At 41.7% G+C, this 13,505-nt stretch overlaps 1 protein-coding gene across 2 annotated transcripts in view; it reads left to right on the top strand.

Annotated features, from left to right (window-relative positions):
• The first annotated feature begins 2,649 nt into the window (after positions 1-2,649).
• acot7 (acyl-CoA thioesterase 7) overlaps positions 2,650-13,505 on the top strand; it is a 263,971-nt gene continuing 253,115 nt past the window's right edge. Inside the window, exon 1 of one of the 2 annotated variants that reach the window (XM_060852033.1) lies at positions 2,650-2,795. In XM_060852033.1, the coding sequence (XP_060708016.1) occupies positions 2,737-2,795 (59 nt within the window). In that variant the 5' untranslated portion in view covers positions 2,650-2,736. Of the gene's footprint in view, positions 2,796-3,151; positions 3,228-13,505 lie in introns of those variants that run through there. The other variant, XM_060852035.1, reaches the window with a different exon arrangement.

The following is a 13,505-nucleotide window of genomic DNA, read 5'->3' as shown; positions in this document are numbered from 1 at the left end:
TTTTTCATGCAGAGGGTGGTACCTGTATGGAATGAGCTGCCAGAGGAAGTGGTGGAGGCTTGTACAATTGCAACATTTAAGAGGCATTTGGATGGGTATATGATTAGAAAGGGTTTGGAGGGATATGGGCTGGGTGCTGGCAGGTGGGACTAGATTGCGTTAGGATATCTGGTTGGCATGGACGGGTTGGACTGAAAGGTCTGTTTCCATGCTGCACATCTCTAAGACTCTACATAAATCAAGAAATTTATATCAGAAGTCCACAAAGCTATTTAGACATGCTGAACTAGCAGCATTCAACCAATGATAGCAATGATTACCTGAAAGCCACTACAGCAGGTCTAAGGATGTGTAGTCTACAATGTGTCTCGTTTCCTGACAATTAGTTACAATGCACATTTCAAAAGTGTAACACAATATTATCATTCATCTGGATGGGTTGCTCCAATATTCAAAAACCTGGGATTTATTTGACAGCGTCATCAAAATCATGAATTAGAAGGTGCACAGAAACACCATTACTTCAAGTTCCATTCTAAACAACAAACAAATCAGCCTAAATATATATAGTCATTTATTTTCACTGTCACTATGCTGAAACCCTCAAACTCCATGTTTAACAGCACTGTAAAAATACTTTACAACATCGGACTGCAGCACATCAAGAAAGTGGCCCACCACATCTCAGCTGAAATTTTTATACGGTGCTGAGGAAATATTGACCTGCGATGGGATGTTAAATTGATTGTCTATTTGGTTTCTCAAGTATGATGATTCCTGATGAAGGGCTTATGCCCAAAATGTCAATTCTCTTGCTCTTTGCATGCTGCTTGACCTGCTGTGCTTTTCCAGTACCACACTTTTCTACTCTATTCTCAAGCATGCAACTATTCATAGAAGAACAGGGATGACGAACATTTATCCTAGAAACATCAGCTAAAATAGAATATCCTGTGATTTTACCACATCGTTGTTCGTGAGACCTTGAGAGCAAACTGACTGCACTTCTATGCCATAATTGTGAGTGCACGTCCACATTGGTTGAGTTGCATGTTGAGATATTCCAGATGGATGGATGTGAAAGTTGTCACAAGAATCCAGCCAACCGAACATGCAATGATAACAAAGAGCTTGGCCATCCTCTTCCTTCCTTATTTGCCCAAGACCCCAGCCAGGTGAAGCAGCATTATACTTCTTTCAATCTAGTCTACTGCAGTCACTGCTCACAATGTTCACATTGGTGACACCAAATACAAACTAAGCAACTATTTTACAACGCATGTGTGCTCTCTCGTTGCAATGACTTTGACCTCCAGGTTATTTACCATTTCAATAAACTTGCTCTCATGCTAACATTTCCATCCTGGGCTAGCTACAATGTTCCAACTGAGTCCAACACAAACTCAAGGAACCACACCTCATTTTCCATTTAGGCACTTTACAGCCTTGAAGTCTCAGCAAGGAATTCCATAACTTCAGAAAGTAACTGCATTATGTCTGTTCTCTGTTTCTTATTTTTTCATGCCCCATCTCCAGCCCACAGCCTTGCCTTATTTGCATCTTTTAAATCCTCTGGGTACTGGAAATCTGAACAAATAAAGAAATTCATAGAGAAAATCAGCAGGTCTAGCAACATCTGTAGAGAACGAAACAGAGTCAACCTTTTAAGTCCAGTCTGAATCTTCTTGAATGTGTCTTAATACTTTGTTTTTGGTCAAGAAGGCTAATTCTCTCCCTTTTACACATTAACACAAAGAACTGTGGATACTGAAGAAATTGCTGGAAAAACTCAGCAGATCTGGCAGCATCTGTAGGGAGGAAGCAGTCAATGTTTTGGTTCAGTGGCCTTTCTGTAGTTCTGAAGTTTCCCCAGCAATGTCTGTTTTCGTTTCAAACCTCATATAACTCGATATACATGACACAGACTTGCAATGTCAATAATTCAGTTTTAATCCATTTATACATTATTTAAATATGCTTTATGAGAGGGGAGGGGGTGGGTGTATGCCAGTTTCTCAGGCAGGTCAACTTCTTCTAACAGAAGTACTGCAGATGCTGGAAATCTGGGACAAAACAGGAATTGCTGGACAAACTTCAGAACAGAAGAAAGGCGGTTGGACAAGAAACATTGACTGCTTTCTCTCCACGGATGCTGCCCAAACCTGTTGAGGATCTCCAGTAAATTCTGATCGTTTACATCGGAATGTTTTCCTCTCGCTCTCCCCAGCTGCTGCTGGATTTCTCCAGCATAACTTCTGTGATCCTAGCATCTGTAGTACTTTTGCCTTTGAAGAAGTTGGCCCGTGCCTCTATTCCTGGTGAAGGGCTTTTGCCCGAAAAGTCGATTTTACTGCTCCTCGGATGCTGCCTGAACTGCTGTGCTTTTCCAGCACCACTCTGATGTAGAATTTGGTTTCCAACATCTGCAGTCATTGTTTTTACCCCCCGATAAGAAAACTGTGGACACTTTATCACCTCTTCCCTCCCCCCAAAAGAAATTAAATAATCTATAAATGGATTAAATGTGAATTATTGATGCTGTAAGTCTGTGTTGGGGATGTTGAGTTAGGTGAGAATGTGAGGAGTGCTGACACTCGTCGCTACCTCAGTGTGTGTCTGAAGCTTCCAGCCTCTCGTCATCAGCCTCTATCTCTCCCTCCCTTCCTCAGACAGAAGTGGACCAGAAACTGCAGGACCAGGAACAGCACCAGGACTCACATCCGGATCCAAACCAGCATGCAGGCCGTCGAGAAGCTGCACTGCCAGAGCCCGGGCTGCTCCATCCAAGTCAGCAGGTAACTGTCGGCCAAGATGGTGGGGGATGGGGGTCAACCGCCGTAACGGTCAAACCGGCCGCGTCGCCCCTAGCAACCGCCGCCCAGGCTCTCAATCCCCGGGCTCGCCTGGCAAGGCCTGCCCGACTGCCACCTCTCTCTCTTCGCACCGACTAGCGGCGTGAGGTAAAGGGGAACTCCAGCTCAGCCGCACAAGGACATGAAGGTCACCCTCCTCCCTTTCTCTGTCCCTCCAGCTTCCCGCCTCTTCTCTCTGTATGCTAACCCCCCCGGTCCAGACCCACCCTCCTCCACAGGAGCAGACTCTCTTGCCCCAAAAAGGGGCGAACACAAATCAACTTTTCAGCGGCTGTTTAAAAACAATGACATCCGCCTGTTGGAGGAAATGTGAGAGAAATCAGAGCGCCCGTTCGTCCCACAATCAGTTTGTGGGTGAGTGACTGGAAATGTGCACTTGACATCGTCGGACCTAACGCCACACTTCCTCCAACTCAACATTATTTGGTTGAAATTTATTGTTTTCAGCTTTATTCAAGACTCCACTTTCTGGAATTCTCTCCTTGAATCTCTATGCCTTTCCACCTTTTACACATCCTTGAACACACTAGTTAAAACCTTCCTCTTTGATCGTCTGCCTTCCCCTTTGGCTTGAACATTTTTTTACTGAGTACATTTCTGTGAGGTGCCTTTCGATTTTTATGACATTAAAGGTGCTATATAAATGCAAGTTCCCATTAAAGGATTTCACTGCACCCATCTTACCCCAGCTGCCAACACTGATTCTTGGCACTCTTAGTCTGAAACAATCTAGTTGAACTTTAATCATCATGTCTTTTCCATCACCAGTACCTTCATTTCCATAACTGTACCCACTCAAATCTATGCATAGGCCTTTGTAACTTCCACACCTAACTGCTCACTCGCCTTTCTTGAATCCATTCTTTGCTCCTGATTAGCTGAAAGACCTGCACGTCATCCTTTCATCCATCTTCAGTTCTTGTTGGCACCATCCACTTGTGCATCACATTTAAGAACATTTTTGTCATTGCTAAAGCACTCTATGGCCTTAACAGTCTGCTATGTTCTGTAATCTCCTGTAGCAGCATAAATCTTACACTTATTCCAGTTGTCTGTCTCTAACTTTCGGTTTGGACTCCTCTTCATTACAGATCACAGATGTGTAGCTCATGTTGGTCCAGCTTTGAGTCATAGAGTCATAGAGATGTATAGCATGGAAACAGACCCTCCTGTCCAACTTGTTCATGCTGACCAGATAACCAAAATCAATCTAGTCCCATTTTCCCATATCCCTCTAAACCCTTCCTATTCATATGCCCATCCAGATGCCTTTTAAATGTTGTAATTGTACTGGCCTCTACCACCTCCTCTGGCAACTCATTCCATACATGCACCACCCTTTGCGTGAAAAAAGTTGCCCCTTAGGCCTCTTTTAAATATTTCCCCTCTCACCCTAAACTAATGCTGGACTCTCCCACCTCAGGGAAATGTCTTTGTCTATTTACACTATCCATGCCCCTCATGATTTTATAATTAGGAAGTGCCTTCCTAAATCTTTTGGACCCTTTTAAAAAAAGGTTCTCAAGTTCCACCTAAGATACTACGTGAGTTTAGCCAAATAAAATAGTGACTTTATTTTTGTGTTTTGAGGATCATTAAAAAATAGATTGAAAATGTTTGTAAACTTAATTATGTAGTCACAAGTGCCGGAGAAACCCAGCAGGTCGGGTAGCATCTGTGGAGCGAGAAACACTTAACATTTCAAGTCCAATGACTCTTTGTCTATTTACATAAACTGCTTCTATTTACATAAACTTCATTCTGTTTGTTGACATTTTGTGTTGTAAATATTTGTTGGCTTATTATAGGCCTTGTAGCAATTATTCTGCTTTCTGGAGACTAGGAGAAATGCACAAAGAATGCATGACTTTTTCATGAGCACTGCATACAATTTAATGTTCCATTATTTTCATCTCTGGGCCAACTATTGTGACAATAAATATGGGTCAATAATGATTAAATTCTTGATCATAAGTCCCTTTGGGAGTGGGTGGGATTTAAAAAAAGCTTGAATCAATGCTTGTTATGACACACCTTCAGGGTAGTTGGGACTTGAACCCAGAGGTAGGGATATTATGCCAAAAGATCCTCTAGCGTGATTGAGGATAATTATATAAATATTTCTAATCAAGCCGTTCAGAGATGTTATCACAGCTGTCTTCTGGAAAGATGGAATTTGAACCTGGGCCACCTAGTTCAGAGTTGGAGATGCAGCACTGTACCATAAGTGCTTTTCTGATACAGTTGTGGATATTTTCTGTTCAGGGATGTTATTGTATACTTCTGGAACAGGTGAGACTTGAACCAAGGCCACCAGGCTCAGATGCAGGTGCACTCCCACTGCAGAGGGTGACAGTGGTGAAGTGGTAATGTCTCTGGACCGAATCCCACCATGACAGTTGGTGGAAAAAATAGTGAAGGAGTAAACTGAAAAAGTGGTGGAATTTGGAGGTGCACCATTTGCAATATGTGTTTATTTTATAAAGTGTATAATGACCATACACTGATGCTCTATACTTCAACACTTGTTACCAAGTTCCAGTTGGGGTTCTGTTTTAGGAAGGAGATCTGACACTGAAACCAAAATAATATTAAGTGCAGACTTGAAATATAAATAATTGCCTCTTTGAAATCTGGATTATCAGTGATCATCAGTTTACTCCTGCCTTTATTACTTTCGTGGTCATAGTCATCGAGTCATATAGCAAGGAAACAGATCCTTTGGTCCAACCAGTCTATGCCGACCATAATCCCAAATGAAACTACTCCCATCTGCCTGCACTTGGCGCTTATCTTCCAAACATTTCTTATGTATGTACTTATGCAATGTCTTTTAAACTTTATATCTTTTAAACTCCATACCCACATGCACCACTTCCTCTGGACGTTCATTCCACTCACGAACCACTCTCTGTAAAACAAAAAAAGTTGCTCCTCATATCTTTTTAAAACAAGGAGACCAGAACTGAACACAGTACTCCAGAAAATACCTTGCCAACATCATGTACAAACTCAACATGACATCCCAAGTTCTAAACTCAAAAGTCTGAACAATGAAGACAAGTGTGCTAAACGTCTTCTCAACCATGCTGTCTACATATGAGGCAAACTTCAAAGAATAACGTACCTGAACCCATAGGTGTCTCCATTCTACAACACTGCCCAAAGCCCAACTTTTAATTATAGAGTCATAGAGTTGTACAGCACGGTGACAGACCTTTCGATCCAACTTGCTCATGCCAACAATATCCTAAATTGATGTAGTCCCATTTGCCAGCATTTGGCCCATATTCCTCTAAACCCTTCATATTCATGTACCCATCCAGATGCCTTTTTAATGTTATCGTTGTACCAGCTTCCACCACTTACTGTGGCAGCTCATTCCATGTGCCACCAACCATGAAAATGTTCCCCCTTCGGTCCCTTTTTATATCTTTCCCCTCTCACCTTAAACCTATGGCCTCTAGTTTTGGATTCCCCTACCTGGAGAAAAAGACTGGCAATTCTCCCTATCCATGCACCTTGTGACAGCGTTGCTTCTTTAACAAGGTTACGTTGTCCTTGGTTTTTTTTCAGAGAGGTGATAAACGACACAGGCTCCTAAAAGTCTAAGTTGAAGGATTTTAGGGCCAATTTGATTATAGCGAGCAGATACTGTCTCATGCTTTAAATTAAAAAAACTTGTACATGAAAGGGGAGTGGCCAGTTCTCCCAGCTCAGTTTTTCGCTGATTTGATTTGGTTTTTAGCAGTCTGGCTATTCACTGAAAGCAGTCAGGCAGTTTTGAAGCTGCTAGACCCAAAGAGACATGTCCATGCTGGTACTCTCTCTCTGACATCGCTCCATTAAGACCCTGTGTTTGATTTTACATTTTGTGCTAAGGGGTGTGAATGGGGATTGTTGCAAGTACTTCGAACAGCATTATTAAGTTGAGGAAATCTGTTGAGATAGGTTGTTATTTGGTAATCTGTTTTCTTCTGTTTGTGTTTCATATGGTAAATGTAAATAAATTCTGTTTTGTTTAAAGCTAAGTAGTTTGACCAGCTACATTTCTCCTGGAATATCCGTGTTACACCTGCTTAAAACAACTAGCAAAGTTAGGGTCTCGGCTACTTTCTTGAAATGTTTTGAGGGTGTTTGGCCTGGCCCATAACAACCTCATGATTTTATAAACTTCTATATGGTCACCTCTCAACCTTCAGGGAAAATACCCCCAGCCCATCCAACCTCTCCCAATAGCTCAAATCCTTCAACCCCAGCAATATCTTTGTAAATCTTTTATGCACCCTTTCAAGTTTAACAACTCCTTTCCTCTAACACTTATATTCAATGCGTTAACTAATGAAGGGAAGTATATCAAACACCTTCTTCACAATCCTGACTACCTGTGACTACTCCTTCAAGGAACTATGAAACTGCACCTCAAAGTCTATTTGCTCGGCAACACTCCCCCCCCCCCCCCGGGTTTTAAGCACTGTAGAGGCTAGAACACTAATGAAAATGGTGGTAGATTTGAAGTATCAGGGAGTTGAGGGCTATGATGAGCACGCACAGAAGAGGGATTGAGAATGAGGCAGATTAGCCATGATTTTGTTGAATGGCAGAGCAGGCTTGAGGGGCTGACTGGCATATTCCTGCTTCTATTTCTTAAGCTCCTAATCTTGTTAGAGGGTATTGGGTGCAGTTCCTTTGAGAGTTTAACGTAGATTGGTAATTTTAAATGGCCCACTAGCACCACCATCCTGAGGTTATCAACATTGCACTGATTTGGAGTGTAAAAAATGAGGTCTGCAGATGCTGGAGATCACAGCTGCAAATGTGTTGCTGGTCAAAGCACAGCAGGCCAGGCAGCATCTCAGGAATAGAGAATTCGACGTTTCGAGCATAAGCCCTTCATCAGGAAGGGCTTATGCTCGAAACGTCGAATTCTCTATTCCTGAGATGCTGCCTGGCCTGCTGTGCTTTGACCAGCAACACATTTGCAGCTGATTTGGAGTGGACAATTTAAAAGCGTTTGCGTCATTTAAAATGAATAGCAGTGAATGTACAGAAACTTGAATGCTGTCGACCTAGAATTTTTCCAACCAGAGTCCCTGCATATGAGTGGAAGTGCCTAATGGCAGAATCAGTCCTAAGAAGTGTGAAAGATTTCCATCTACTATTCAGTGATCAAAATGTGTCTTCATAGTGGAGAGATGAGAGAACATGGGATTTTTCTCTTTTACAATTATATTGTGATTTAATGGCAGTTAAGAATTATGAGAAGTTCTGATGAAGTAACTAGGGAGAAACTGTTTTCATTTACAAGAGGGTCTGTAATTTTTCAGCTTAATTTTTCAGATCCCTCCAATCCCTCCTCCAGGACAAGGACAGGTGTGCGCTCCTAGTTAGTGCGCTACTGCCCTGACACTTCTGTAACATGCTGCTGTTTTAGAAAGTGAGTACAATATGGGTATGCGTAATTGGATCAGGTCTGCACTCCGCTAAGTAAGTTTACAATCTTTATTAAATACAACCGTACTAATATTTGAATGACTTTGAGAGTACATATCCTGAGACCCTATATACGAGGGTCCAGGTTCCGTCTTGTTCCGGCATCACTGTGACCTAACTTACATATGTACTCAGAAGATGCTATTAGAATAAAGATATAATTAATCCTTTGCACTTCTGTCCCAAGTTCGTTCTTCCCACAATCTCATCAGTGTTTCCATCTAACTCCTAGGTATCCTCCCACTCCTCTCAAAATCTCTTCCAGCCAAGACATCAATTTTCAACTTTATCCTGAGCCCTTTCTGAGGACAGATGTATTATTTCAGCTCTATACGGTTCTCTTTGGAAGGGAGAAACTTTAGCAGGTTCTGTTCCAGACTCTTGATGATGTCCTGAATGTAAAAATTGTTTGCTCCTTATATAGTTAGAGAGGTACCAGGAACACTTGAACTGGAAGCTGTTCCTCCATACCCCTCAGTTCCTCTGGCCATGAGAAAAAGGTAGGAATTCATAATGATAAAATAATAGAGGGAAAAGTTTGAAAGTGGGCCTTCAGGCTTTCTTCATCAACAATGAGATCTAAAGTTTGTCTTCTAAACTGCAAATTACAGACTTAATAGAAGATTGCACATTGGCAGGATTTTCAGGATCTGTTACCTCCCTGTTAATCTGAATCTCATGTGAGGGTTTGGACTGGCTAGATGTTTCCCTTCACCTTTTCTTTAATTTCTTCTTCAAACGATCATAATCATTTTGAACTTGATCGCTTTCATTCATGAAGCCTTAGCTTTTCTTCATCTTTTCCATATAGTCTACTACAAATTTCATCATGCACCTCTATGCTCTTAAGCATTACGTATGTTTAAGGTCTGTTTTCAACTTGTACTGCTGATCCTCTTCTGAAATGCCTTCACTACTGGAATTCATGACTCTTTCTATTACTGGTCGGACAATGCTGCTGCAGATGGAGTCCTTTATTGGGAGCGGTGCGCTCTGTTTCCTGCCATGTTTTCTGCTCGTGGACTTGTTTCTTTGTGTGTCCTTTATTTCCCATTTCTTTATAGATCTCTAATGTGAAATCATCTGTTACTAACTGTTGCCAACTGATTTTTCAGCTTGCTATATTCTTGTTGCAGACATTTCGTTTTACTCTCTTTTTGTGTCCTTAGTGCTCATGGAGTATATCTGAAGCTCTTTAATGTGTGTTTCTTTTGTCTGGCTGACTAATCCAGGTACTCTGCTGTGCGGCAGATTTTCTCTGCATCCTCCTTTGGCTGACTTGAGTCCAGAGTTTCTTTCCCTGAGCTAGCTGTGGGCCTTTCCCCTGAGGAGTATTTGCTGCTTCCTTATTAATTTCTTCTTGGCTTCCTTGTCATATGTTTTTCCAGGAACTTTCTCCATTTTTTGTTGTTTTACTGAGTTCCTGGCTGCTGCCTAGGTTCCTGCATCTGCAAGTTTCACCATCCTGTAGTAAGACTGGGTCTACATTCCAGTAATTAAAAGCTAGCAGATTTTAGTAAACATAACAGTATTTATATTATAGAGCTTTTCAGAAGCCCTACAAACGAGGGTCCCGGTTATATCTTGATCTGACACCATTATGACATAGCTCCTTATGCACATACTCAGTAGCAACTGTGAAGTAGTGGTACCGTTAACTGTATACACTATAGCGGTGATAGACTTTGGCTATCTATCATCCCCCTCCAAGTTATTATGTGTTAGAATCCATGAGGAGCTTGTTAACAGCCTGGTGTGGACAAGAAGCTGATTTTCAATTTGCTGTTTGGCAAACTTAAACAGTCAAGAATCTATCAGGTGTAATGTGGGGAGCAATTAGATCTTGTTTGTGCTGGAGAGATAGTTTTTGCAAAGAGGATTACTCTCTCAGAGCAAGTTTTCTTTACCTTTGTATTGGCATGTAGTCTCTTGTTTGCAGTCTATGGCTGCTGCATTCTGATTTCCTGCTTTCTCTATTCTGCAAGACAGTATTAGCATATTTTGAGAAGATTTGGGGTTCAGATTGAGGTTCTGCACGTAGGTTTTCTTGCTGAGCTGGAAGGTTCATTTTCAGACTTTACCCGGAGGCTCACTGGTGATATTACCTAGTATGGTGATGAAATACCTGAAAATGAATCTTCCAGCTTCATTTCATCACCATACTAGGTAATATCATCAGTGAGCCTCCGGGTAAAGTCTGAAAATGAATCTTCCAGCTTAGCAAGCAAACCTGCATCCAGTGTTAAGATGCCTATTGTCTATTTGAGGATTGTACTCTGGAGTCAGTTAAGAGCTTACCACAGCTCAGTTAGGTGATCTATATTTAGGGATAGTGCCCCATTTGCAATGTGACGCAGGGCTGGGAACTGGATATGATCCAGGCATCAGGTTCTTAGTCCTGGATTGTTAATCAAGCGCTAGGCAAACAGCAGGTTGGCTTTGGTTGGGATGGATGAGGGGAGTAATAAGATTTTTCATTCTGCACCAAGCTGTTATTTGCATTTTAGTAATTTTCAAAAGGGATTTTGATAGACATATTGCGTAACAGTTTCAGAAAATTGCTATTGACCCAATGGGCCAAATGGCCCATGTGCTATAGGATTCTCTGCCCCAATGTCCCATCTTAGTTGACAAGTGAACTCTAAACATTAAAAGGTTAATACAAATCAGTTAGCATTACTGTGGATCTGAGATATTCCATAAGCAAGTAAACAAAAATATGAAAATATTTCAAGGAGCAAACTGTATTTATCTCAGGGTGTGAAAATTACACAACTTTGGCTGGATTATATGCTCTCCCATTGCTGGGTTTGAAGACAAAGAAAAGCATGTTAAATTTAGGGTGCAGCATACACACCAGTTGTGAAATAGCATTGGGTGATCCTAATGGCTTCATTTTGCAAGTACTGGAATTTAACTGGTGATAGGCCCATGCCGGGCACCCAAACTGGCGGGCTTCCCTTCATGGTGGGTAACAGGAATGGAGCTCCCTCTTTAATGGGGTTCCTGAACCCATTGGAGTACTTTCAAAGGTGTTATTCTTCCCTCACATGAGGTTTCTTCACTTTCCTCTCTATATGGACTCCCAACTTTGACAGCCATTAAACCATTCTTGACCTGGATTAACTTCTACAATGACATTTAGCTAGAAGAAGGGAGGGGGCATGGAGGTGATGATCAGGCACTCCATAAAATCTGGTCCATGAAGTATGCTCAGGGTGTGACATAAGAAACAGACAGAATTTGTTCACAGAACTTTTCAACTAAAGGTTTGGGCTTACAGCCAAGTTTCTAGTACCGACACTGGCTCTAATGCAATGAGGGGTATGTTGGGTTCCAAGAGATCTATTTTATTAGGGGACTCTCTTGTTCAAGGCACAGACAGACGTTTCTGTGACAAGCAGCAAAAAATCAGAATGATGTGTTGCCTCCGTAGTGCCAGGATCAAGGATGTCTCAGACTGGGTGCAGAATGTTCTCAAGGAGGAGGTCATTGCACATATTGGAACCAACAACATAGGAAGGGAAGAGGATGAGATTTTGAAGGGACAATGTAGAGAGTTAGGCAGGAATTTAAAAAGGAGGTCCTCAAGAGTTCTAATATCTTGATTACTTCTGGTGCTACAAGCTAGTGAGGGGAGGAATAAGAGGATAGAGCAGATGAGTGCATGGTTTGGGAGCTGGTGTATTGGAGAAGGATTCACATTTTTGGATCATTGGAATCTCTCTAGGGTAGAAGTGACCTGTACAAGGAGGATAGATTGCACCTGAACTGGAAAAGGACGAATTTATTGGCAGGGAGATTTGCTGGAGCTGCTTGGGAGGATTTAAACTAATAGGTGGGGGGTGGGACACAGGGAGACAGTGAGGGAAAAGATCAATCTGAGACTGGTATAGTTGAGAACAGAAGCGAATCAAACAGTCAGGGCGGGCAGAGAACAAGGTAGGACTAATAAATTAAACTGCATTTATTTCAATGCAAGAGGCCTAATAAGGAAGGCAGGTGAACTCAGGGCATGGTTAGTAACAAGGGACAGGGATATCAAAGCAATTACAGAAATGTGGCTCAGGGATGGGCAGGACTGGCAGCTTAATGTTCCTGGATATAAATGCTACAAAAGGACAGAAAGGATGACAAGAGAGGAGAGGGAGTGGCATTTTTGATAAGGGATAGCATTACTACTGTTCTGAGGGAAGATAGTCCTGGAAATACATTTAAGGAAGTTATTTGGGTGGAACTGAGAAATAAGAAAGGGATGATCACCTTATTAGGATTGTCTTATACACCCCCTATTAGTCCGTGGGAAATTGAGAAAGAAATTTGTAAGGAGATCTCAGTTATCTGTAAGAATAATGGCGTGGTTCTGGTAGGAGATTTTAACTTTCCAAACATTGATTGGGGCTGCCATAGTGTTAAGGATTTAGATGGAGAGGAATTTGTTAAGTATGTACAAGAACATTTTTTGATTCAGTTTGTGGATGTACCTATTGGAGGAAGTGCAAAACTTGACCTGCTCTTGGGAAAATAAGGCAGGGCATGTGACTGTGGTGTCAGAGAGGGAACACTTTGGGACCAGCAAACATAATTCTATTCGTTTTAAAATAGTGATGGAAAAAGGATAGACCTGATCTAAAAGTTGAAGTTCTAAGTTGGAGAAAGACTAATTTTGATGTTATTAGGCAAGAACTTTCAAAAGCTGATTGGGGGCAAATGTTCACAGCTAAAAGGACAGCTGACTTTGGTGGTAGGCAAGTTGTTGGAGGGATAGTCACCATGGCTTTGTGCACGGGAAATCATGTCACACAAACTTGATTGAATTTTTTGAAGAAGTAACAAAGAGGATCAATGATAGAAGAGCAGTAGACGTGATCTATATGGACTTCAGTAAGGCGTTTGACAAGTTTCCCCATGGGAGACTAGTTAGCAAGGTTACATTTCATGAAATATAGGGAGAACGAGCCATTTGGATACAGAACTGGCTTGAAGGTAGAAGACAGAAGGTGGTGGTGGAACTGGAGGACTGTGACCAGTGGAGTGCCACAAGGATTGATGTTGGATCCACTATTTTTCATAATTATATAAATGATTTGGATGTAGTATAAGAGGTATAATTTGTATGTTTGCAGATGACACCAAAAT

The sequence above is a fragment of the Hemiscyllium ocellatum genome, chromosome 37 (assembly GCF_020745735.1).
Source record: "Hemiscyllium ocellatum isolate sHemOce1 chromosome 37, sHemOce1.pat.X.cur, whole genome shotgun sequence".
Taxonomy (NCBI): Eukaryota; Metazoa; Chordata; class Chondrichthyes; order Orectolobiformes; family Hemiscylliidae; genus Hemiscyllium; species Hemiscyllium ocellatum.
This window is presented reverse-complemented; position numbering and strand designations above follow the sequence as displayed.